The 22,754-nt window shown below is 43.3% G+C and overlaps 1 protein-coding gene across 13 annotated transcripts in view; it reads right to left on the minus strand.

Moving 5' to 3' along the window:
* The window catches only part of Cep85l (centrosomal protein 85L), a 121,061-nt gene extending 112,589 nt beyond the window's left edge, over nt 1–8,472 (minus strand). For 2 of the 13 annotated variants that reach the window (XM_006988635.4, XM_076552483.1), the window contains exon 1: nt 7,225–7,582. In XM_006988635.4, the coding sequence (XP_006988697.2) occupies nt 7,225–7,297 (73 nt within the window). In that variant the 5' untranslated portion in view covers nt 7,298–7,582. Of the gene's footprint in view, nt 1–3,636; nt 3,973–7,224; nt 7,589–8,420 lie in introns of those variants that run through there. The other 11 variants (XM_076552480.1, XM_076552485.1, XM_076552474.1 and 8 more) reach the window with 10 other exon arrangements.
* Nucleotides 8,473–22,754: the final 14,282 nt, after the last annotated feature.

Raw genomic sequence — 22,754 nt, forward strand, 5'->3', positions numbered from 1 at the left:
TCTTCTTCGACATCACTACCTGCTGTGGATAACAGCGTATGGCAGGAAGACCACTCACTGCCTTCTGGTTATATGAAAACACATATTCCAACAGGTATTTTGGCTGCTATGCAGAATCAGAACCATGGACATTTCTTACAGCCTCTGGTTCTGTCAGGAACTAAAAAACTGAGGTACTCTGGCAATCCCCGAGAAGCTGTTAATGAAACTACCCCATGTGCACAGGGGCACAGCAGTGGTGTTCCCTGGGCTTGCGCTTGTCTGAGACTGTGTCTATTTCACAGCATCACCTCATACAGAAAGCATTCTTTATGACAGCAAATTATGTCTGTTCACAGAAGAAGATAAACACTAAATCAAAATCAATTTTCCTAAGCAACAAAACTGTTCAGGCAGAAAGTGCTATGAAGGTTCCCTGTATTATATGTAGGCAAGTTTTTCCTCAATAACTCTTAATTTCCTAATTCTTAATAACAAGTACTACAGATAATAAATTTAAATGCAGAAGTAAATCAAAACTTAAATTCTAGAAAACCTGAATATCTATACTTTTTCAGTTCCCTAAGTTTAAGCATGTACTTTCCAGGGAAGCTTTCTTTAAAGTTCCTCCTCAACTAAGAAGAGAGGTTCTGCAGCGACAATGACCATCAGAAAAACTTTAGAGCCAGAGCCACACTGCCACAGGTGTGACTCTTAAGGCGGACAGGCCCCTGATGGTTACTGCCACAAGCAATGCACCCAACTGGTAGACACTTTAAAAAGGACACATAGTCCACTTGTAAAGATAACTAAAAGCTGCAGTTCACTTGAGAGCCCAAATTTTAATATAAAAAAAAATCTAAGTAGTATTATCAACAAATTCTTTTACTTGATACCTACCATGTAAATAAATGTATAGGAAGAAGTTTCTGAGTTCATTCCCTTTAGAGTATCTTAAAATCCTATCAACTATCTGAAATATAAGTTAGCACTACCTAGTAAATTTATAATGAATCCCTGGAAAAAAAGCAAAAGAGAGTATGAGTCCAGAGGACAGTTAATAAAAGCATGAGATAAAAGTACACATCCAAGTCAGTGTGATGGTGCCCACTTTCAAAGCCAGCTTTTGGCAGGCAGGCAGATCTCCGGGCTTACAGAGTAAGTTCCATGCCAGCAAAGGCTACATAGAAAAATCTTAATCAAATAAAAAAAGAAAGGGGGAGGGAAGAGGGAGGAGAGGGAGGGAGGGAGGGAGGGAGGGAGGGAGGGAGGGAGGGAGGGAGGAAGGGAGGGAGGGAAAGGAGGCAAGGAGGGAAGAAGGATCTTCTATTCTGATGGGAGGGAACACTGTTAACACCAGGTAGATGGTCTGAGAAACAGCAGTCAATCAAGGCATCCATCCCAAGAAACTCTTTCGTCCTAGGAAAATCCAGGACACTTCTCTACTTTAAAAACTGAAGGTCACAGGCAAGCCCAGGGAGGGGGTGGCTTTACCTTAAGTACTCCAACATTTTTTGAACACTTATGTATCAATCTTATGCAATGAAATGTGCTTTCTGATTTTTGCCAGTTTAGTATTTTTAAATCCCTCACTAACAGTGGCTAGTAGCATTCAACCACCTCCTTCTGACCTATCGATATGACCTCTTAGATGTATGAGCCTTTGATGATCAAACACCACATTCTCCTGGGTTTGCTCCTATACTTCCCTGGCTGCTCCTGCTTAATCTCTTTGGACACTCATCTTTCCCTGCTCAGTCAGACACACTGGTGTCCCAGAGTTCAGTCCTCTGCTGGCACCTCTGTATTCCCCGCTATCTTTCTATAATCTCTCCACGGGACTTACCCAGCTCCCACAACCTATACCATGCATACACAGGAAACCATACCCCTCCAGATCCAGTAACCTCCACAGTGGCCTCTATCTGTATGCCAACTTTCCACTCAGCACCTCACCTAAACTCTAAAATGGTCCTCAGACTTTACACTTGACCTTCCCAGTACTCCTCCCCACCTCTAAGAGTTGCCATTGCAGAAAGAGGGGACCACAAGCCATCATAACTACTGAAGCTCAATTAAGAAGTCACCTTTGATTCCTGTCCCTTGCTTGCCACCTCCAAACCATCAACAAATGCAATCAACTTTATTTCTCACAAATATTCTAAGTTCTCTCAACACCCCATCTAACTGCCCTAATCCCAATCCTTATCTCTCTCTTACCTGATAACAGTAATGGTATAAACACTGGCTTTCTATTGCTGTTCTTGCCTCTACCTCTCCACAATGTCTTCCCTACACAATCACCATGTGATTCAGAAACTACAATGTGGCTGTCCATTATTTGTCCCAAGTACACAAAACAATGTCTACTTGAGCGCTGAATAAAAGAATGAACAACCCTCTGCCCTCACTCAGGTGACTTCCTTTCACATAAAATCCAGCCCAGTGTGGCGATGCACACCTTTGATCCCTGAGGAAGCAGAAGCACGTGGGTCTCTGTTTGGGGCCAGCCTGGTCTACACAGCAAGTAGCCGGCCAGCCAAGGATACATAATGAGACCTCTCAAAAAAACAGAAAAACAAAATAAACAAAACCCCGCTCCTGAAAAAGCCTTACATTACTATCAGGCCCTTCCCACTGCACATCCGGGCTCACCAAGCTCAGGCGTGCTTGGGTTCTGACAACCCTGAGACAACCCAAGCCCCACCCTGGAGCCCACACACCTCTCTTCACTTGAAGCACCTTCAGGGCCCTGCACAGCCTCCTTGGAGAGGCCTCCCTGACCAGGCTGCCCAGAGTCAGTCTGCCCTCACTTCGGCTGGTTCCCTTCCTAGACAGCCACACCAGCTGAACTAGCTTCTTGTGGATTACTTACGGCCCATCTCCTCCCCCGGAGAATTACGCTCTCTTATAGCAAGGACCTTCGCCTTCTGGCTCAATGGTATAGGACCATGTCTAATACAAAGCCTTGGCATATTTAATAACAAAATGTGTACTTAGGTGGAAAGCACCATACTAGACAGCAACAATGCACTATGTCAATTAAATAAAAATAGGCAAAATAAAATATAAGTATAAAAAGCAACTTGGTGTTATTATTATACCAATTGTTCCCCATTCTTTGTTTTGTTCGTAGGGGGTGGTTGAGTTTGGATTTCTCTGTTTTGGTTTGGTTTGGGGTTTCTTGAGACAGGGTCTCACTATGTAGTCCTGGCTGGCCTGGAACTCACTATGTAGTCCTGGCTGGACTTGAACTGGCTGCAATCCCACAGCCTCTACCCTTCAGGTGTTGAGATTACAATCAGGCTGCACCACGTCCAGTATTTCTATTCTTAATTAGTGACCTTCCGCAATAAGCTGCTCTCCTCTGAATATTTTTAAGAATTAAAGCATACAATACGAAAACCTTAAAGCAGTAATAATAGTTAATACGTTGGGGCTCACATGTTACCTCGGTGATCACACTCTTCTTTGTTAATCCCAATTTGTGGGAACTAATTAAGCTATAATTCAATAAAATAGTATCTAAGAGACTGCAAGTCTTCATTATCTTCTCAGGGCACATATTTCTTATAGACAGAAAAACTATAACTAATATCCTTCTGTTCATAAGATACATAAAAATTTACAACAATAGGTGTCATCAGCTCAACTCACCATTTATTTCCTGGCCTCAGATTAATATACCAGTTTCAGTCAAGCCAAGAAGATCAAATTCCAATCACTAATCAAAGTCATTTCACAAAAGTCATCACTCAAGTTGGGATCCCCCCCTCACCCCACTGACTACTAAGAAAGACCATGTCCTGTCGGGTTTAGCTGACAGAGCTGTTACCTTGCATTGTTACCAGAGTGTTCTTAGGTCCATCTAACTCAGAACCGTAGCAGAGAACATCATTTGTTGCAATCTTACTATCTATGACACGATCATTATGACGTCACTAAGCAGCTTGTGAGCGATGTATGACTCTGCAGATGCAAATCTAAAGCTCACAGCAATGAACAAGTGACATTGTGCCAGTGTAAACTGTAACATTTTTAGCATGTTTTAAAAGTATAATATTCTACCCCCAAATGTTTTAAGGACTGAATATAATGTTTTAAAATATGACTCACAAAACTGGGAATGGTGACTTATATCTGTGATCTCAGAACCTGAAAGGCTGAAACAGGGGGATTGCTGTAAGCTTGAGGCCAACCTGGGCTACATGTTTAGACCCTGTCTCAAACAAACAAAAAAAACTCTGTGTGTGTGTGTGTGTGTGTGTGTGTGTGTGTGTGTGTGTGACCTATTTTAAAGAACATACCAATTGTAACGAAGTACTCAACATATCACTGCATAATTCTAGATTTCAAAAGCCCAAGGGGAGTATACCCACCTTTCAACCAACTCTGATGATAGTATACATTCTGAAAAAGAGTGACTTCAAACACACTCAAGTGCTCAAAAGACACACCGCTTATCCTATTTTTTTTTGGGGGGGGGGGGGTTTCGAGACAGGGTTTCTCTGCATAGCTTTGCGCCTTTCCTGGAGCTCACTTGGTAGTCCAGGCTGGCCTCAAACTCACAGAGATCCTCCTGGCTCTGCCTCCTGAGTGCTGGGATTAAAGGCGTGCGCCACCACAACCCGGTCGCTTATCCTATTTTAAAGTAGCCTTCTAGCTATGTTTGAGTGTAGGGGGAAGACTTTATGTGATCTTGCATGAAAATGTAAGAAAATTTTCATTTTAGTTTTTTTAGAACATGGTTAGCCATAAACCTGGGAAACTGAATAAGGACAAAACACAATGGAATCCTAAAGGAAAAACAAATGCTTAGTATTTTCTAAACTATGCATGCTGTTCCCACTTCTCACTTCATTAAATGAAGCAGTAGCAGCAGCAGCTTCCTCTCCAGTGCAGAAAGCTGACATCTTATTACCTTTGCCTTCCCTTTAGTCCAATTACCTATTTGTATGATCCAGTCTCAGAACACCCAGAATTAACTTCGTGCATACGAAGCTAGAATCTTTTTCATATCAGAAAATTATTGACTGTCTCAGAACCAAACAGACAGCTAATAAACTCCATCAGAAGACTGGGTTAATAGACATCACAAGCCTGGGATCCCCCAGCACTTCAGAATTGTTGGCAGACCAGTAGCTCAAGGCCAGTCTTGGCTTCATTACAATTTCGTATTTAAGGCCAGTCTGGGCTACATAAGATCCTCTCTCAGGAAAAAAAAAAAAGAAAAGAAAAAAAAGAAAAAGAAAAACTTAAATTTAAAATTGCTCAAATTAGTCCAAAGGTGTATTTGTTATCCAGTATTTCCAAGACACAAATTTTCTTTCACAGCCCATACGTTTTTCTTGACTTTCACTGGAATCATTTGCTAGAGATACCACAGATTTATCTTAAGAATAACTTTTTTAAAATAATTTTAAATAATTAAATAATTAGACTGACTCAAGGAGAAAATAATTACATCATCATTACTATAAAAATAATCCATTCTCAGTGCATATCTGAAAAATATTCGGAAAGCAGTGATGCAAATTAAGGTTTATTGCTGCCAATGCTAAGGAAGAATTCTGTTTTAGAAGGATATATACTATCCAAATCCCTTAAATCTGAGTAATATTTTAAAGTATTTTCTTTCTCTGTGTTCTACAAATAGCAAATATCTAAAAACTGCAGTGTAACATCAAAGTCTCTCAATTACTTAACTTCTAATTCTTCGATGCATTCTTAGTAGAAAACAATGCAAGTGGATACAATGCTTCTGTGATATACTTCCAACACAGGCCATTACCACCAATAAGATTTTAGAGGTTAGGTTACAGAGACATCACAGATGGCTTTGACACATAGGAATAAATGGAAGCCACTCTTTCTGGCCCCCAGGGATAATGAGTATCTTCTCCATCACTAAAGCCACTTAGATACTAGGACCTGCGACAACTGGGTAAGCATCAGAAACCCCTAAACTGTACTCTCCTCTTGAAGACAAACAGTAAATATTTTAACATTTTAGAAAGTAATTCCCTGCATGTATTTTTACTAAATTCAAAGCTAGTCTAATCTCCATTACTTCTAAAACTATTATGGGTCTAAAGTGTAAGAGAATAATTTCAAACCTGATGTATATGTATTTATAGCGCGTGCCTGAACCAATGATTCTCAACCTGTGGGCCGTGACCCCTTTGGGGGGTCATGTATCAGATATCCTGCATATCAAATAGTCACATTATAATTCATGACAGTAGCAAAATTACAGCTATGAAGTAGCAACGAAAATAATTTTATGGTTGGAGGTCACCACAACATGAGGAACTTAAAGGTCGCAGCATCAGCGAGGTTGAGAACCACTTGATGGTTTAAAATCTAAACTATCCCAGAATTGCATTGTTTGAAATTTCAATAGCCATATGCCTGGCTGGTATCTTCTAAAAAGCAGAGACTATCACAAAAGGGACCCCCACACACACACCAAATGTGTCCAGCGCTTTGAAAAATGGTACACAAACGTCTCTAAGTCACACAAGTCAAGTTCCAACACTTCGTAGAACAGGGTTAACTACCGAGGGGCACCCCAATAATTCTAAATTTGGAGGAGAAATTTTGCATACAGGTATGTGGCTTTTTCCCTTGGAGGGGGGTGGGGAGTCCATGTATATCTTTCAGCTTTTCAAAGCGATCCAAACTCAGTTAAGATGAAAGTGCCCTTAAGGGACTGTCATCGTTAGATAACTTGTCACGGTCAAGCCAAGCCTTCGTCTTCTATTCCAGGTTAGATGTATTCTAATCTGGCGGCTCCCACACAACTTCTGGGTGATGATGCAGGCATGAAACGGTTGTCCGATTCTAACAGCCCCCCTCCGACCACGCAAAGCCGCAGCAAACCCCGAGTTCCCCCTGAGCCCCGCCGCTCCAAGGTGGCTGGGTTCTGATGAGACCCAGGAGGAGGAGGCGGCGGCGGACAGCCGCGCCACCCCGCTTCCTAAGAGCTGCCGAGCCCCCCACACCCCACCCCCGGGAACCGCGTCCCCCAAACCAGCGTCTGCGGGCGACCCCGCAGCGACCTTCCCGCCCGCGTCCCGCGTGGGGCAGCCACGCACCACCCGAGAGACAACAAAGCCCGGCCGAAAGGCCCTGAAGGGTCGAGTTGTCACCCTGCGGGGGTCGCAGGCCTGAGGGCGAGCGCTCCCGAGGCACCCCCGGCGGCCGCCACCCTACCCGCCCGCCGTCCGCCCCCCCTTCCCTTACCCGCAGGGAAGCTGCGGGCCCCGCCGGGGCTGTCCCGGCCGCCAGCCTCCGGGGCCAGGAAACGGCCCCACATAGCGGGCGAGCAGGCGAGCGGGGGCCCGCGGTCGCCTCGGCTTCTGGGCGGAAACTTGAGAGCGGAGCCTGGGCCGCGGCGGCGGCGGCGGCGGCAGCGGCGGCAGCGGCAGCGGCGCGGGCCGAACCCGGGCGGGCGGCTTAACGGCTGCTCAGCGACGGCCCGGGACCGCGGCGGCTGCCATGGCCCAGCCGGCTTGAGCTGAGGCCCGGGCCAGGGAAGCGAGCGGCTCCCCGGCGACGGCGGCGCGACCCCGGGCTGCGCCCAGGCTCCGACGCTCCGAGCGGATTTGCAGCAGCGGCTTCTCTCAGCGAGAACCCTAGCCAGACGGGCCGGGCCGGGAGGGGCGGGGCCTGGGGCGTCTGGGGGCGGGGCCTGGAGGACCCGGGGGCGGGGCCTGAAGGCGGGGCCGGGGACGGTCTGGGCAAAAGCCGGAGACTTTTAACCTACAGCTCGCGGTTGGTCATCTCCGAGGCCGCTCCCGTACCTCCCTACATCTGCATCCTGTTACCTACAAGCAGAGAGAAGGGACATGATTTGACCCCAAACCCTGTCTTCCTATACACGCCTTCTGGGGCACGGTTATAAAAGGTGAGAGTAGTGCCCGCCACCCATCACCACGAGTTAAAATTTAAGAGGCCAAATGGGGATGAGGGGCTCCCCATCTGACTCAGAATGGAGATCAGATTTTAAATTGTCACCATGCATTCCACAAGCACGGTCTATGGCTCACGGTGGGAATAGAAAGGAGGTCGCCCCTGCTTCCCAGATCCTGGAGCCCTGTTCCACTTTAGTTCTTAGCCTCCTCAGGAGCAGACACCCTGAGAAAAGACAAAGGGATACAGCATCTACTTTAAATTCTTCTTGTGGGCAATACGATCTTTCCAATATTTAGATACAAAATAAATACTGGTCAACCACTGTAGCAGGAGGCAGGCTCTGTGCTCAGTATATCAATAAAGTAAACCAGAGCTCAAAGTCCCGTGGGCTTGGAGTCCAGAGCTGTTTTTCCTAATGTAGAAATTGCCAACAAAAGCCTCATATTTACGTATTTTCTCAAAAAAAAAAAAATACTATTTAAAACTTGTGAGGTTTAAACTTGGAAGTATATTCTATCACTCACCACATTTGTTGACAAGTATCAGACTGCGGTTGTACATCTAATCTCCTTCCTGTAGACTTGCAGTTATTTCTCCAAATCCTGAGATGGTCAAGTGTCAACTGATTCTGATGCTAGAAGGTGACAGAAATATGAAAAGATACTGAGATGCTACTTTTTCTGATTTAAACATGTAGCACATTAATTATGACCCTTGAAAAGGATAGGTTTACAAAATTTTATTAAAAGTTCCACACACACACACACAAAAAAAAAAAATCATCAAAGCCCAGTGTGGTGGCACAGGCCTTTAATCTCAGCAGTCCAGGAGCAGAGGGAGGCTCTGTGAGTTTGAGGCCAGCCTGGTCTACAAAGTGAGTTCCAGGAAGACCCTGTCTCGACCCGCACCCCGCCCCCAAAACAAAAGAAAAAGAAAAACATCAAAAGTAAAAATATTATAAATACTATATCCACATATACATCTTTTTATGAGTCATAATTTAACAAAGAGCCCAAATTGGCTGGAAACTTGATGTATAGCTCAGGCTATCCTCAAACTCCTGATTCTCCTATTTCAGCCTCCCTTGTGCTTTCTAATAAGAAAGAAAGATGGTGGGTGGCAGTGGTCCACGCCTTTAATCCCAGCACTAGGGAGGCAGAGCCAGGTGGATCTACATGAGTTCGAGGCCAGCCTCGTCTACAGAGCAAGATCCAGGACAGGCTCCAAAACTTCATAGAGAAACCCTGTCTGGAAAAAAAAGAGAGGGAGAGAGGGGATGGGGGAATTAAAGGCTTGTACCACCATTGCCTGGCCAGTTCTGGGATTCTTAAACCCCCTTCTGTCCAAGAACTTTTTATATAACCCTGGATGTATAGGTATATGAAATAGGTATTCAATTCAAATGGTTGCTTATATCATAATTTTATTTTGAAGAAATCCTTTGGTACACATTCAGTTTTGCCATTTATTAAAGATGAAAACGAATATGTATGATAATTAGATAGATGCACTTGTTTATTTTTATATAAATGATTAAATCTTGGACAAGCATAGTAGCACATACATATAAACCCAGCACTTGATGGAAACCAGTGGATCAGGAGCCCCTGGATTACAATATAAAAGAGTTTAAGGCTAGCCTGAACTACATAATGAAGCCCTATCTAGGGAAGAAAGAAAAGAAGGAGGAAAGGAAGGAAGGATGGAAGGAAGGAAAAGAAGATGTAGGTAGATACTAAAAATATATTTAATACCAAACTAAAACTCTTGGTTTAAAAAAAATTTTTAAAGACATTATTGAGTGGACCTGGTAGGAGTTGGGGGAAGAGTAGAGAATGAACGTAATTAAAGTGTATTGTATGAAATTCTAAAAGAATTAATAACAATATTTTATAAAGACATTATTGGGGCTGTACAGATGCCTCAGCAGTTAAGAACGCTTGCTGCTCTCCCAAAGGACCTGGGTTCAGTTCCCAAAACCTACCTGGGGCCCGTTCATAATCACTTACATACATACACTCCAACATACACATCAAATGATAAAAAGTTTTTTTAATGAAAAATAAATGTTACATTCATAAATTTGATATGAATTCCTGGGTTGAGTCAATTGAATTTTCTTACATTTTTTTTTCCTGATTCAAACTTACCAGCTTGCACCAAGCAACAAGAAAGCTAAAGAAGAATATAATCATGGATAAAGGTGGATTTTTTAATATTAGAATAAACTCTCATAATGTAAGAAACATCAATAGTTTCTATTGACAAAGCTATGTAGTCTATGAAAACAAGATGGATAATAAATAAGAAAAACTCCCAACAAAAAAATTATCCAAGGCTGGGTGGTGGTAGCACATCCCTTTAATCCCAGCACTCAGGAGGCAGAGGCAGGCAGTTCGAGCCCAGCCTGGGCTACAGAGGGAGTTCCAGGAAAGGTGCAAACCCTGTCTTGAAAGAAAAAAAAAAAAAAAGATTACCAGTAGATAAAGATGTGTGGATGATGTCTAAAAATCACTATAACTAGAAAATTCTTGTGTCTCAAGGGCATATCAATGACTACAGTGGGTAGCCTTTCCCACACAAGAGAAATGACAAGTTGTTCAATTTTGTATGGGTTGTTATGACTCAAATGATCCTTCATAATAGTTAAAAAAGAACACTTTTCCAAGCTGGATTTGAAAATCTTACTTGGTTTCTGATTCACAAACTTCATCAATCCAACAGTAACTAGAAGAGAAGTGGGTTGCTGGTCTCGTATATGCATGCCTCATTCTCTTCACCTGTAATTTGGAATCGGAGCAGTGACTACCTCAAAGATTGGCAAAACAAACATACACTACAGGTATAAAATGGTTACGTCTCACTAAGAAAAAAAAAGTAACATTAATTGTTGTAGGCCAGATAGGTTGTGGATCCTGTTTTACGTACACGTGTCTAAGTGGAGTCTTTTCCTGGCCATTTGCGGTTACTAATTAGCTCAGGAATTATGGTGAAGTACTATTGAGAAATACTTAGCGAACTCTCCAGGGCCAGGTTAATAGTAGCTTTCATCTAGGCTGTGAATCCCTGAGCTCCCCATGTGGATATCTCCAACCTGCATTACCAAAATAAAGGAATAATGGAAAAAAGAGAGCCAGAATTCCTCATTTCAGGAGTAAGGAAGTACAGGAAATGAATTCAAGGTTTGCCTTGAAGTTGGATTGTGGTGTCCACAGAGAGAGCAGGTAAGCTGTGGAACACTGGCAGAGTGCTCAGATGACTGAAGGGGAGGAGAGGCATGATCCAGCCAACCAAAGGGACGCCAATGTTTACTGGAACTGTTTGTCCTGATGTCTTGGTCCCAGGAACTTGTAGTCACCAACTCATGTTACTGAGCTTATGAAAGGCAGAAAGATCACTTACAGTAAAGAGAAACAGCAGCCTAGATGGTTCCTAAGGAATCAAACCCACCTGCCCTGTCTTCCTTTTCAGGTAATGAAAGACACACAGAATGGACAACAAACACTGTGGGGTTCGAGAAAACAAATCATGCTTCATTACATTCTCTCTCTCTCTCTCTCTCTCTCTCTCTCTCTCTCTCTCTCTCTCACTAGTATATAGTATATGCACACACTACACACACACATACACTATACCAAATACATACACGCATTGCACACACTGAACACACACTATATACATATGCACATACTACACACATACATACACAGTGTACACATTGTACACATGCTACACACACACACACACACACACACACACACACACACACACACACCCTCTGAGCTGACCTGCACTAGTTCACAGGGGAATTATTTAACAACTCAAAATGTCCAAAACCTTACAGAATTAGGTCAAAATGTTCTGAGTGGCAAATGGGGTTATCTCCTGAGTATAGTTAGTAGCATTTACTGAAGGAAAAAAAATCTTTAATTATAAACTTCAACAATTTGAGGCATCTCAATAATGCAGTGACAGACTTTATATGATCTTCAAAATGATCTGTTGTGAGGAGCTAGCATAAGCTCCATTGCACGGATGAGAGAAAAGACCCAGAGATACTAGGTATGGCCAAACAGAATCCAAGAGTGAGCTTTCAAATCTGATCTACGTGACTCCAAGGACCGTGCTCTTCCCACCACGCTCCTGAACGTGTAAACAGAAATTACAAGATTATTCTTCGGATGCCACGTGAGAAGAAAGGACCTAATGATAGGATCCCTGTGTATTGTGTACACTTGTCCTACGATCCCCAGCAGTGACATTAGTCTGCAGGGCTGTGTGAGGATAGTGGGGTGGGGTGGAAGGGAAGGCAGGCTGCGTTTTTGCAGTATGGGCACTTAGGAAGCGTAGCCAAAAATGTTGGCTGGAGAATGAAGAAGCAATGGGTTGTTGAGTTTTTGGAGGGACTAGTGAGCAGAAGTTTAACAATCAAAGCGCACATTGAGAGTGAAGGTGTCCACACCGCAGAGCCTTGAATGAGGGCAAAAAAGAGTGTTTCAAGATTTCAGAGGCAGGGCAGTGGACGAATTAATCAATGAATCGCGCTGGAGTCGTGTCTCTCAGATTCCGTCAGCCAAGACCTGGATGTCCCAGTGTACGGAGAGCAGTTGCTCACAGCCTGCAGCTCCTGCCGCCCACAGGATGCGCCTCAGCTTCTGAGTGACCACGGGACGTAGTGAAGGGCCCCACTCTTTCCGATGGACAGCCCTAGTGATCAGTCTGTGTCTCTCCTTCCGCTGGGTGGACCGAACCCTTTTTCCATCCTTCTCTGCAGGCTGAGCCTTTGCTTCTCAGTCCCGCTTCCTGGCCCTGACATCTTCCACAGGTCATAGTCTATAACCCCCTCATCCTCCTCACTCTTCAGCATCTCCTTCCTGGAGCACCCAGTGTATAGAGTCCGTGAAGAAGATAAAGGCAGAAAGAAATTGGGATTTTGTTCATTTGTTTAAAATACATAAATTCTAGAGAATATGACCAAAAAAAAAACTGTTTTCAGGGGAATGCAATATCCCACGGATTGTGGTTTGGATGTGAACTTGCTCTCATAGGCTCATGTATGTGAACACGTGGTTTCCAGCTGGTGGTGAAGTTTTGGAAGTGCCAGATCAGTTAGGAGGTGGAACCTTGGTGAAGGAAATGGGTCACTGAGGGTGGGCCTTAGGGTTCCTGGCTCTGCCTCACTTCCTGCTGCGAGTTGTGCTTCCTGTGGATCTGCTGTGACGCCTGGCTCCTTCTGCAGTGCCTTGCCTACCGAAATAGCTTGCATTCCCTCAAGAACTGTAAGCCAGATAAGCCTCGCCTCGCTGTGATCGCTAGTGTAGTTACCGGGACAAAAATCTAGTGTTAAGGATGTGAGATGGGCCTGGAACGTGCCTGTAGGGGATGATCTCAATTGCGATGATTGCTGTAGGAAGCCCCGCCCACTGTGGATGGCACACATGCCTTAGGTATGGAATCCTGGACTGTACTTCAAGAGTGCAAGAAAGCAAGCCAAGCATTAGTATGCATGCACTCGCGGCCCTCTCCTGACTGTAAGCACAGTGCAACCATCTGCTTCAAGCTCCTGATGCCTTCGGTTCCTCACCATGAGGAACTTCTAACCCGGAACTGTGAGCCAGGAGAAATCCCTTTCTCCTTACACTGCTCCTGCTGTATTGTATCACACCAACAGAAAAGACACTAGGGGTTGGGGACTTAGCTCAGTGGTAGAGCGCTTGCCTAGCAAGCGCAAGGCCCTGGGTTCGGTCCTCAGCTCCAGGGGGGGAAAAAAAAAAAAAAAAAGGACACTAAGATGCCCGCTTAGGTGGCTTCCTCTCAGGGCATTTGGTCACAGCCTAACACCCAAGGAGGGCTACAGGAAATGCAGCGGACAGCAAGTGCAACATAGAGAGAGACAGTGAAAACCGAGAGTTCCTGACATTGCCAGCAGGATCAGGGGAACGGCAGGCTTAAGAGGCTCCCAAACTCCACCGGTGGACATGAGCCCCAGAAAAGAAGGTTCACCCTGCTCCTGACTGAGAGGGGTCTGGCTGCTGCTGCCCCAATTTTAAAAAGCCGCTGCTACCCAAAGTACTCCCAGGAGCATATTATAAACTTGTAAATATATTGAGTTCATTGATGCCAGCAAAATTTTAATTAGTTAATTAAGAGTAATTAATAGGTTATGACATCACTACTCAACTAGCAAAATCATTAAGGTAGCTTTCACGATAAAAAGTTACTTCCAGATAGCAGGAGAGAATGTAATGTATTTTGTTAAGTTTGGAAGTCAGCCATGTTGGCACACCCCCAAAAACCCCTGTACTCCAGATCTTGAGACCAGAAGATTTCCAGGAGTTTGAAGCAAGCCTGGGCTTCATAGTGAGTTCCAGCCATGGTTAAGTGACAGAATGGAACCCTATCTTAAAACATGACCCAGCCGGGTGGCAGTGACCCATGCCTTTAATCCCAACACTCGGGAGGCAGAGCCAGGCAGATGTCTGTGAGTTCAAGGCCAGCCTGATCTACAGAGCGAGATCCAGGACCGGCACCAAGACAATGCAAAGAAACCCTGTCTCGAAAAAAAAAAAAATTTACCTACTTAGACAGATAGACAGACAAACACACACACACACACACACACACACACACACACACACACACACACACTTTAGCAAGTTTTCTTTTCAAGAAATTTTCAGGGCATTCTCTGCACAATGCAAGAGTGTGGGAATCTCTGGAATTGTACAGAGTTGGGCCAATCCCTAAAGGGCCTGGACTAGCTCGTAGACTAGATCTTTCTCCTGAGTTATAGAGGAGCTGGAATTTTAACAAGAATAATGTCAGGCTCAGAAAAGCAAAGGGAAGTACAGATATAATGTTCATGTTATGAGGAAAATAATTTCTTATATTTTTTCCTAATTACACATATAAAAAAAAGTATAAAAACAGAATGGCCATATAGAAAATACTCATAATTATTCCTCTGGTAATTATTGTAAAAGCTATCAATGAATTAATAAAAAAAAAACTAAGGGGTTGGAAATTTAGCTCAGTGGTAGAGCACTTGCCTAGCAAGCACAAGGCCCTGGGTTCGATCCTTAGCTCAAAAAAAAAAAAATTAAAACTAGAGACAAGTATGAAAGATGGCTACTTCCTATAACTGTTTTTAGCTATATAACTTGTTTAACTGGAGATTTCCCAGAAGACAGTCCTTATGGTCTCTTATATTATGGGTAATTCTCTTAATTACTTATTTTTGATCAATGAGGTACTCATTGGGGAAGTCATTTAACTTGACACAAACTCAGTCTATAAAGTCTAGCTTCTACGTTTAAAAGTAAACAAACTTTCAAAGGTCCTTTTCAAGACAAGCATGGTAGAACACGCCTGTAACCCCAGCTCTCAGGAGGCTGAGGTAGGTTGCCTGCTTTATCCCAGGAATTCAAGACTAGCCTGGACTATGAAGTGGGCTTTATTTCAAACATCAAAGACAAACCATTTAAAACATAATAATTATGTGATCAGAGAGGTAGGTTGGTGGGTAAAGGCACTTGCCACCAGACCTGATGACCCAAGTTCAATCCCTGGAACCCACATGGTGGAGAGAACTAACTCCTAGCAGTTGTCCTCTGGCACACAAGCACCCACACATACACAAATACATAGATAAATATTTTTCCCAAATAATAATGACATAACAATGATCATAAATCTACGGCTTGGGCTTTCAGATTTTTGAGATGAGCTTCCAGTACATAGCACAAGCTGGTCTTAAATTCAAATCCTTTTACCTCACCTTCCAGAGTGTTGGGATTAAAGGTGTGTGCCATGATGCCCAGCTTAGCACTTATCTATGGATAAGTATCATAAACTGAGAGCAGGCTTTTTTATGTGCAATATAGCTTGACTCATCAATCATAAAACTGCATAATGGAAATGAGAATAGCCCCTGAATATCAAAGATAGTCCTCATCCTAATGTTCACAGAGACCAACCAAAGTGAATTAACAAAGAACAAAGCCCCCGAAACTAATTCACATTTATTGTGAATGATAACACAAAAATTACAAATCTGTATATAAGGTCTGTATTCATTTGTTGGCTAGTTCCCTAATTCAGACATCCTTAAAAATCTTTGCATTGATCTATCTCTATATGGATAACTAGGCAAGGTTTTCCAATAATAAATGTTCAAGGCCCACATTTGTCTTAAGAAAATTGGGCAAGGTGTTTATGTTGTTATGATACCTGAAGGACACGTATTCAACCGAGACCCAAAGCCATGGTGATTAGCATTTCATTCCCTAATGTTACAGAGGTGTACAGTCTCATAAAAATCTCGTCAAGAGGCGGCTATAGATTCCCTGGGGGTCACATTATGGAGACCATAGGAGCTGGCATGTTTGATCAGCAAGGAGGAGGAAGGACTGGAGAGGCCGACTGGGGGGATTTGCCAGGCAGTTGTCTGGATCTCGTTGCCTTCTCTACAGTCCTTTGAAGGTCAGTCTGATTCTGGCCCAGAACCAAGATCTAAGTTTCAGATCATGGCAGGCTTACCAGGACAGCACAGCCTGGAACATCTAATCCCACCCTGGCCTGCCCTAAAAAGGCCCTGTATTTGCTGGGGCTCACAAGCCTGTTGCGATCCTCACTCCCTGGGGGCTGTTTTCCAGAAAAATGAAAGCAGAGAAGAGCAATGACACATTTGCTTCGGTTTTGATTTGGGGCTTTATCACATTAATTTTTTTAAAAAAAAAGACTTTTCGTCTTCCCACATACCAACTCTTAGAACAGATGGCCTAAAATGTCTGCTAGGAAGTGAGCTGTAGTCAGCTGCTGAGCGGTATACGGCCGCCCGTGCTTCCCTGGCAGAGGCTGCAAGTGCTCCTAAGTACCTGCCCGCTAATGTGTCCTGCTGCTGCCTTTTTATTCAGGGGACAGAGGCCTCCCTCCGTGGGATGGTTACAGTGTGTAGGGGCATTCGCCTGTGAGTATACTCGCTGCCAGGAGGAAAATGTTATCAGCGGTAAGGTGCCTTTGCTGGGGCCATTGCGAGCCTCTGCCAGGAAAAGGTGTCACCCTAGAAAAGGTGTCAGCGAAAAGAGGCGGCATGGAGCTCAGAGGCCTTGGTTCCATATCAGATGCTGGCAAAAGGCCAGGCCTGCAGTACAGCTCCAGGGAGTCACTGAGTGAACGGGCAGATGGCCAAGTGAGGGGCCACGGGTATCATCTGTAAGGCAAAGGCTTGCCTAGCACCCATAGCCAACGCTGCCATTTATGTAAACCCCAGGGGTGGGGAGGTCCAGGAAGCCAGACTACTCTCTTGGTGGCAGAAATAAACACTTTGAGTTTGTGGGATTTATACTGAATGTCATTTTATTTTTTTTAATTTAATCTTTTTTATAAAATATGTTTTGATCATGTTTTCCCTTCCCCAATTCCTTCCAGATCTCCCTACCCAATCAACTTCAAGCACTCTCACCTCACCTTCCCCCCACCCTGCGCTCGCGCTCTCTCTCTGTCTCTCTCTCTCTGTCTCTCTCTCTGTCTCTCTCTCTCAATGTGTGTGTGAGAGAGAGACAGAGAGAAAGAGAGAGAGACAGAGAGACAGAGAGAGAGTATGTGCATGTGAGTGGTTTTTTGTTGTTGTTTTGTTTTTTCGAGACAGGGTTTCTCTGTGTAGCTTTGCTTCTTTCCTGGTTCTCACTCTATAGACCTGGCTGGCCTCGAACTCACAGACATCTACCTGGCTCTGCCTCCTTGGCTCTGCCTCCTGAGTGCTGGGATTAAAGGCTTGTGCCACCACCACCGCCGGGTGTGAGTGGTCTCTTTAAAACACATTTCCGCTTCTTTCAGTATACCTTTGCATAATCATGCATCAGACTTCTGAGTCTTGGGATGCCCTGGGCTTGTCCAGTCACTTCAGACAGCCCTTTATCGTGGGTCATGTTGTAACTGTCAGTTATCTCACACCTGGGCTCCTCTGCATCTGGTTTTCTTAATCTAATAAGGAAATGTCACTGAGTGTGAGAGGTGACAAAATATTCAAGTAAAAATTGAATGTTGATAAATTGAGTAAAAATGAAATTACCATACAATGTCATCTTCAAATTTTCTTGTAGCTTAATACTATATAAACAAAACTGATATGTTCTATTCATGGATAAAAGATTTCATTTTATTTCCAGAGTACTTGTTTCATACCTTGAAAAACAATAGAAAATGATGTCTTCGACTATATTTTATAAACACATTCAGACAAAGCTTATTATAACTTTTCTCTAAAAATTAAACTTTTTTTTTTTTAACTTTTTAAATCAAAAAAATTTAATCTCACTACACAAACTACTAATAAATATTGGGAATTATCATGAAGTGGTTTTAGCTGAAATGCTCAGAACTAATGCATTAATGACTAAAATTAGGATAAGGAAGTTGCTTAGGATCTTTACTTTTTCTTAAAAATATTCAGAAGAAAAAGCAATATAAGCTCTATGAGATTCTAAATCTGACAATATAAACATAATATGTTATTAACGGCAAGACTATTAGTCTTATACAAGAACTATAGAAAATACAGGGAAAAAACAAAGAAGGAAAAGAATTACAGACAAGGGAGAGAAGAGATGGCTCAACCGTTAAGAGCGCTTCCTGCTCTTGCAGAGGACCTGAGTTCAGTTCCCAGCACCCACACAAGTCACTGTGTGACTCACAAGTGCTTGTAAATCCAGCTCCCGAGTGTCCCACACCCTCTTCTGGCTTCCTTGGGCAACTGCATTTATATGCACATACCCACATGGACACACACATGTATAGACATAATTTTTTAAGAATTTTAACAGAAAAAAAGGAAATTACAGACGAGGAGATACTAGGGTCTAGCAACAATATTGTTAAAGAAAATTACAAAACCGCCTCGTGTGATGGACTGGTTAAGTTCCTAGTTGATAGAGCATCAGCAAGTAAGAGCAAAGGTCCAGGACCTGGAGCTGTCTCTGCTCCACAGCAGCAGAGATCCACGGTAGTACTTGCTCAGACAGCCACCAAGAGGACCAAATATGATCATGCCTGAACAAATACGTCATACATTTAGGTGATTCTGTACGGCTTCCTAAGAAGGACAAGGGGCAACTAATTCACACAGAAAGACTGAAGCAGCAAGAAAACATGTCCCGTGCTGACCTCCATGCCAACATATTACATGTACTCTGCATTTAATATCCATTAGAGCATGATAAAGATTAGTAGGGTCCATTCTTCTCTCACAGCTAAAGGGACAGAGGGATTCAGAGCTGGGTATCGGAGGGCAAATCAGCACTTCAAAGACAGGTGGATCTGACTCCAGAAACTGAGCACTTTAGTATTAGCTCTGTTACAGAATATCATTAAGCTTTACTCATCATAAATGATTTGACAACCAACATTTATGGAAACAGGAACAAAAAAAATGAATGTTCACCATCAAATCACAGCTGTCTTTGTAAAAGGCAGCGGAAGTGGACCTGAGAAGGGGAGCATGAGAAGACTTCAAAATATGTCATATTTTTAAAAACCAAGGAAAAGATGGAAATTGGTTAGGATTTGATAATCTAGTGTCTGGGGTTATCTGTTTTAATTCACATTTTTTTCAGCATGGTTAAAATAATTCAGTCAAAAATTAAAGAAGATGGTGAATGCCGTGTTCTTTTGTGTATAAGAAAACCAAATAATTATGGTGAAGGCCGGAGGAGCTGTCATACCCAATACTTCAGGTAATACAAATTGCTCTAACTCTCGTGGAACGCATTTTTGACAATATGCGCCACTTCCTGCCATAAGAATAATTATATTCTGTGATTCAGAAATTTTTCTTGGAGGACACTATTCCAGAGAAAACAATACCAAATATATACAGTATAAACATACTGTAATACACACAAGCCACATTGTTTAGAAATAAGGTGTCAACTGTAGTAACAATCTAAAACTTTAGCTATAGATGAATCATCAACGTTTTGCAGCCATTAGGTTTTCCTTTTACAATTTGAGTAAAGATTATGATATAACATTAGTTGGCAAAATCAGTATATATATATAAAACCGCTAGGATTAACTCAATGGAAAAATAAGCATAAAAAAGGGTCAGGAAGAATCATTGCAGAATGATGGGTACACACTTTATATTAAGGAAATGAGATCAATATTTTCCTTCTTCCTCCCAGATCTTCGGCCATATTGATCTGATATATATATATATATATATATATATATATATATATATATATATATATATATATATATATATATTGGTTTTTCGAGACAGGGTTTCTCTGTGTAGCTTTTCGCCTTTCCTGGGACTCACTTGGTAGCCCAGGCTGGCCTCGAACTCACAGAGATCCGCCTGCCTCTGCTTCCCGAGTGCTGGGATTAAAGGCATGCGCCACCACCGCCCGGCATGGTATATTATTTTTATGATATAAATATATTGCACAATACATTCTTAGGCTTTAGAAATAGCAAGACACTGCTTGAAATAGACTGGAATGTATGGGGGGGTGGGGCTTCCAAGAAAGAGTGTAGAGGCCAGTGGAAAGGGACATCCATCAGCCTGGCATCATGAGGAATGCTTCCTGAACACAAGCCATCAGTGGGCTTAGTCCAGAGAGGAGCGCACACAGTATAAACCGGATCTAGAAGAGAGCCTGGGAAAGCCAGCAAGCACACTACAAAGTGGAAGACATCAGACATACTCAGGAAATAGTACTCTGTGGTGGCACAGAATGTCTCATTTTCAGTTTTGAATCTCTGAGTTTTTTTTCAGAAACTGGGATGACTTGAAGGTTTTCACAGTTAAATTAATTCCACAAAACAACTGCTTGAAGATTCATAGCAACATAATTATGAGTTGTGTTTCAGGCTCCAAATCTTTCGTCTAAAAATAATCGCAATGACTACATCTTGGGTAAACAAAGCCATTACCTATTCTGTGCTCTGGCTATATTGGTAGTCACTTACTGGAAAACAGATCACTAGTTAAGTAACCGCGTGTTCAGAACACCTGCTTATCACTCTAACCATATTGACGAATGAAATAAATGAAACATTTTAAGTCTGCAGGGCATGAACATGACTTTTAAAAACTCTTTTACTATCGCATGCGCCTACCCTACATCCCAAGTGGGCACTCCTAGAAGCCAACTGTAAGGAGAGTGGTTTTGTATGTTTGCATGAAGCACAGACAAGTGTATGGGGAGGAAGAGTGGGTTGTGGGATACTCCACTGTCCCCACGTGGACCAGCTGCTCCTTTCCCAGCTTCCTTGGGTTAGATAAATATTTCTTGAATAATACATGACTCAACAGGATGACTGATGAGAGCTGCCATTTATCAAATGATTGCTTTCTGCTGGGGGTTTACATCCATTAACTTTAATTGTCGTGAGACTCCTGCCAAGTCTGTAACTCAAATGGCAGGGTGCTCGGGTTCTTCAGCTGACTCTCGTTTTTCAGCCTTTGATACTGGTGCAAGATAGAACTTCTTGATTGCCATCTTGAGCACTGGCAAGAAATCGGTGGTTCTCCTACATCCCCATGGTTCTCACGTTTGTTTTACATTCCATTTTCCTGTGGGAGGCAAATTCCCTATGTGTCCCTCATAGGGAGCTAGCAAAGTCTTGAGTGAAGGCACACTGTTGATATGTCATGTCAAGGATCCCAAGGCCCAGCCCCTTGAGAGTGCCAATCCCTTTCCTGACTGAGGCTCAAGGGGGGTGATAAAGCCTTCCTTGGGTCTATGTGTGAATGTTGACAGTATGGGCAGAAAATGTCCACCATAGCTTCCTCCCTCTGGATCTTTAGTGCCTGAAGACTGCTCCCCCACAGGGATTGCCCTAATATAATTAGCTGAACTTGCCTCCCGGTTCAGCTGTATATAATAACACTGCCTCCTTATCTGTATGCCATAACCTTGTCTCCATGTTCAGGATGCAATAAAAGCAATACCTCGCCTCCTTGTTCAGCTTTATATCATAAACGTGCTGACTTCTGGGGTGCCGTGGCTTCTCCATCAGAGTGAACACATCTCACCTGACCTCGGCTCTTTTGTATTTATGTCCATGTATCTGTCACTTCTTTATTCCTCTGCTGTCTCTAGCCAGGGTTCTGGGATTCAGCCCATGCAAGGACACAGCAATCCCTCTTCCTGGCCCCCTGTTGACTTTCTCTTCAGATGCACCGCATCACCTAATGCTCACACAGTCCTCAAAGTGTCATCTACTTTGGGGAGCACCTATTTAATTTTGGAGAAGATAAGGATGGTCCATTCTGGTGCTAAGTAACAACTGAATGTTGGACATCTCCAGCTCTAGGAAGGCCCAAGTCCCTTCCCCCTCCACCTTATCCTGTCTCCCTTACCCCCCCCCTCCCTTGCACACTAAGCATCAAACCCAGGACGTCACAGATGCTAAGCACACACTCTACCCCATCCACACCCCCAGGCCCATAATCAGTTTTTGAATTGAAGGCGGTGTCCCGACATTGCCCAGGCTGTTCTGAAATCCCCGGGATCCTCAGGGATCCTCCCTCTGGTCCCAGCCTCCTAAGTAGCAAGGTGACAGGCTCACTCCAGGGCACTGCCTACAAGATTCTTATTAATTATGCAAAACACTGTATCCTCCACCTAGGGCTTCCCCTTCATACTCAAAGTGAACTCATAATGGCATTTCCCTAAATTTAAGAGGCGGAGACATCAGAAGACTACAGTCTGCAATAGCTTAAGTACCATTTTGGTCCTCTGCTGTGTATCATTATCCTCATTTCACACAAGACCAAACAAGTTCAGTGAAATTAGAGAAGAAGGGCTGAGCTTGAATTAAAAGCCTGTTTTGCTTAACTCAAAAAC

The sequence above is a fragment of the Peromyscus maniculatus genome, chromosome 16 (genome assembly GCF_049852395.1).
Source record: "Peromyscus maniculatus bairdii isolate BWxNUB_F1_BW_parent chromosome 16, HU_Pman_BW_mat_3.1, whole genome shotgun sequence".
Classification (NCBI taxonomy): domain Eukaryota; kingdom Metazoa; phylum Chordata; class Mammalia; order Rodentia; family Cricetidae; genus Peromyscus; species Peromyscus maniculatus.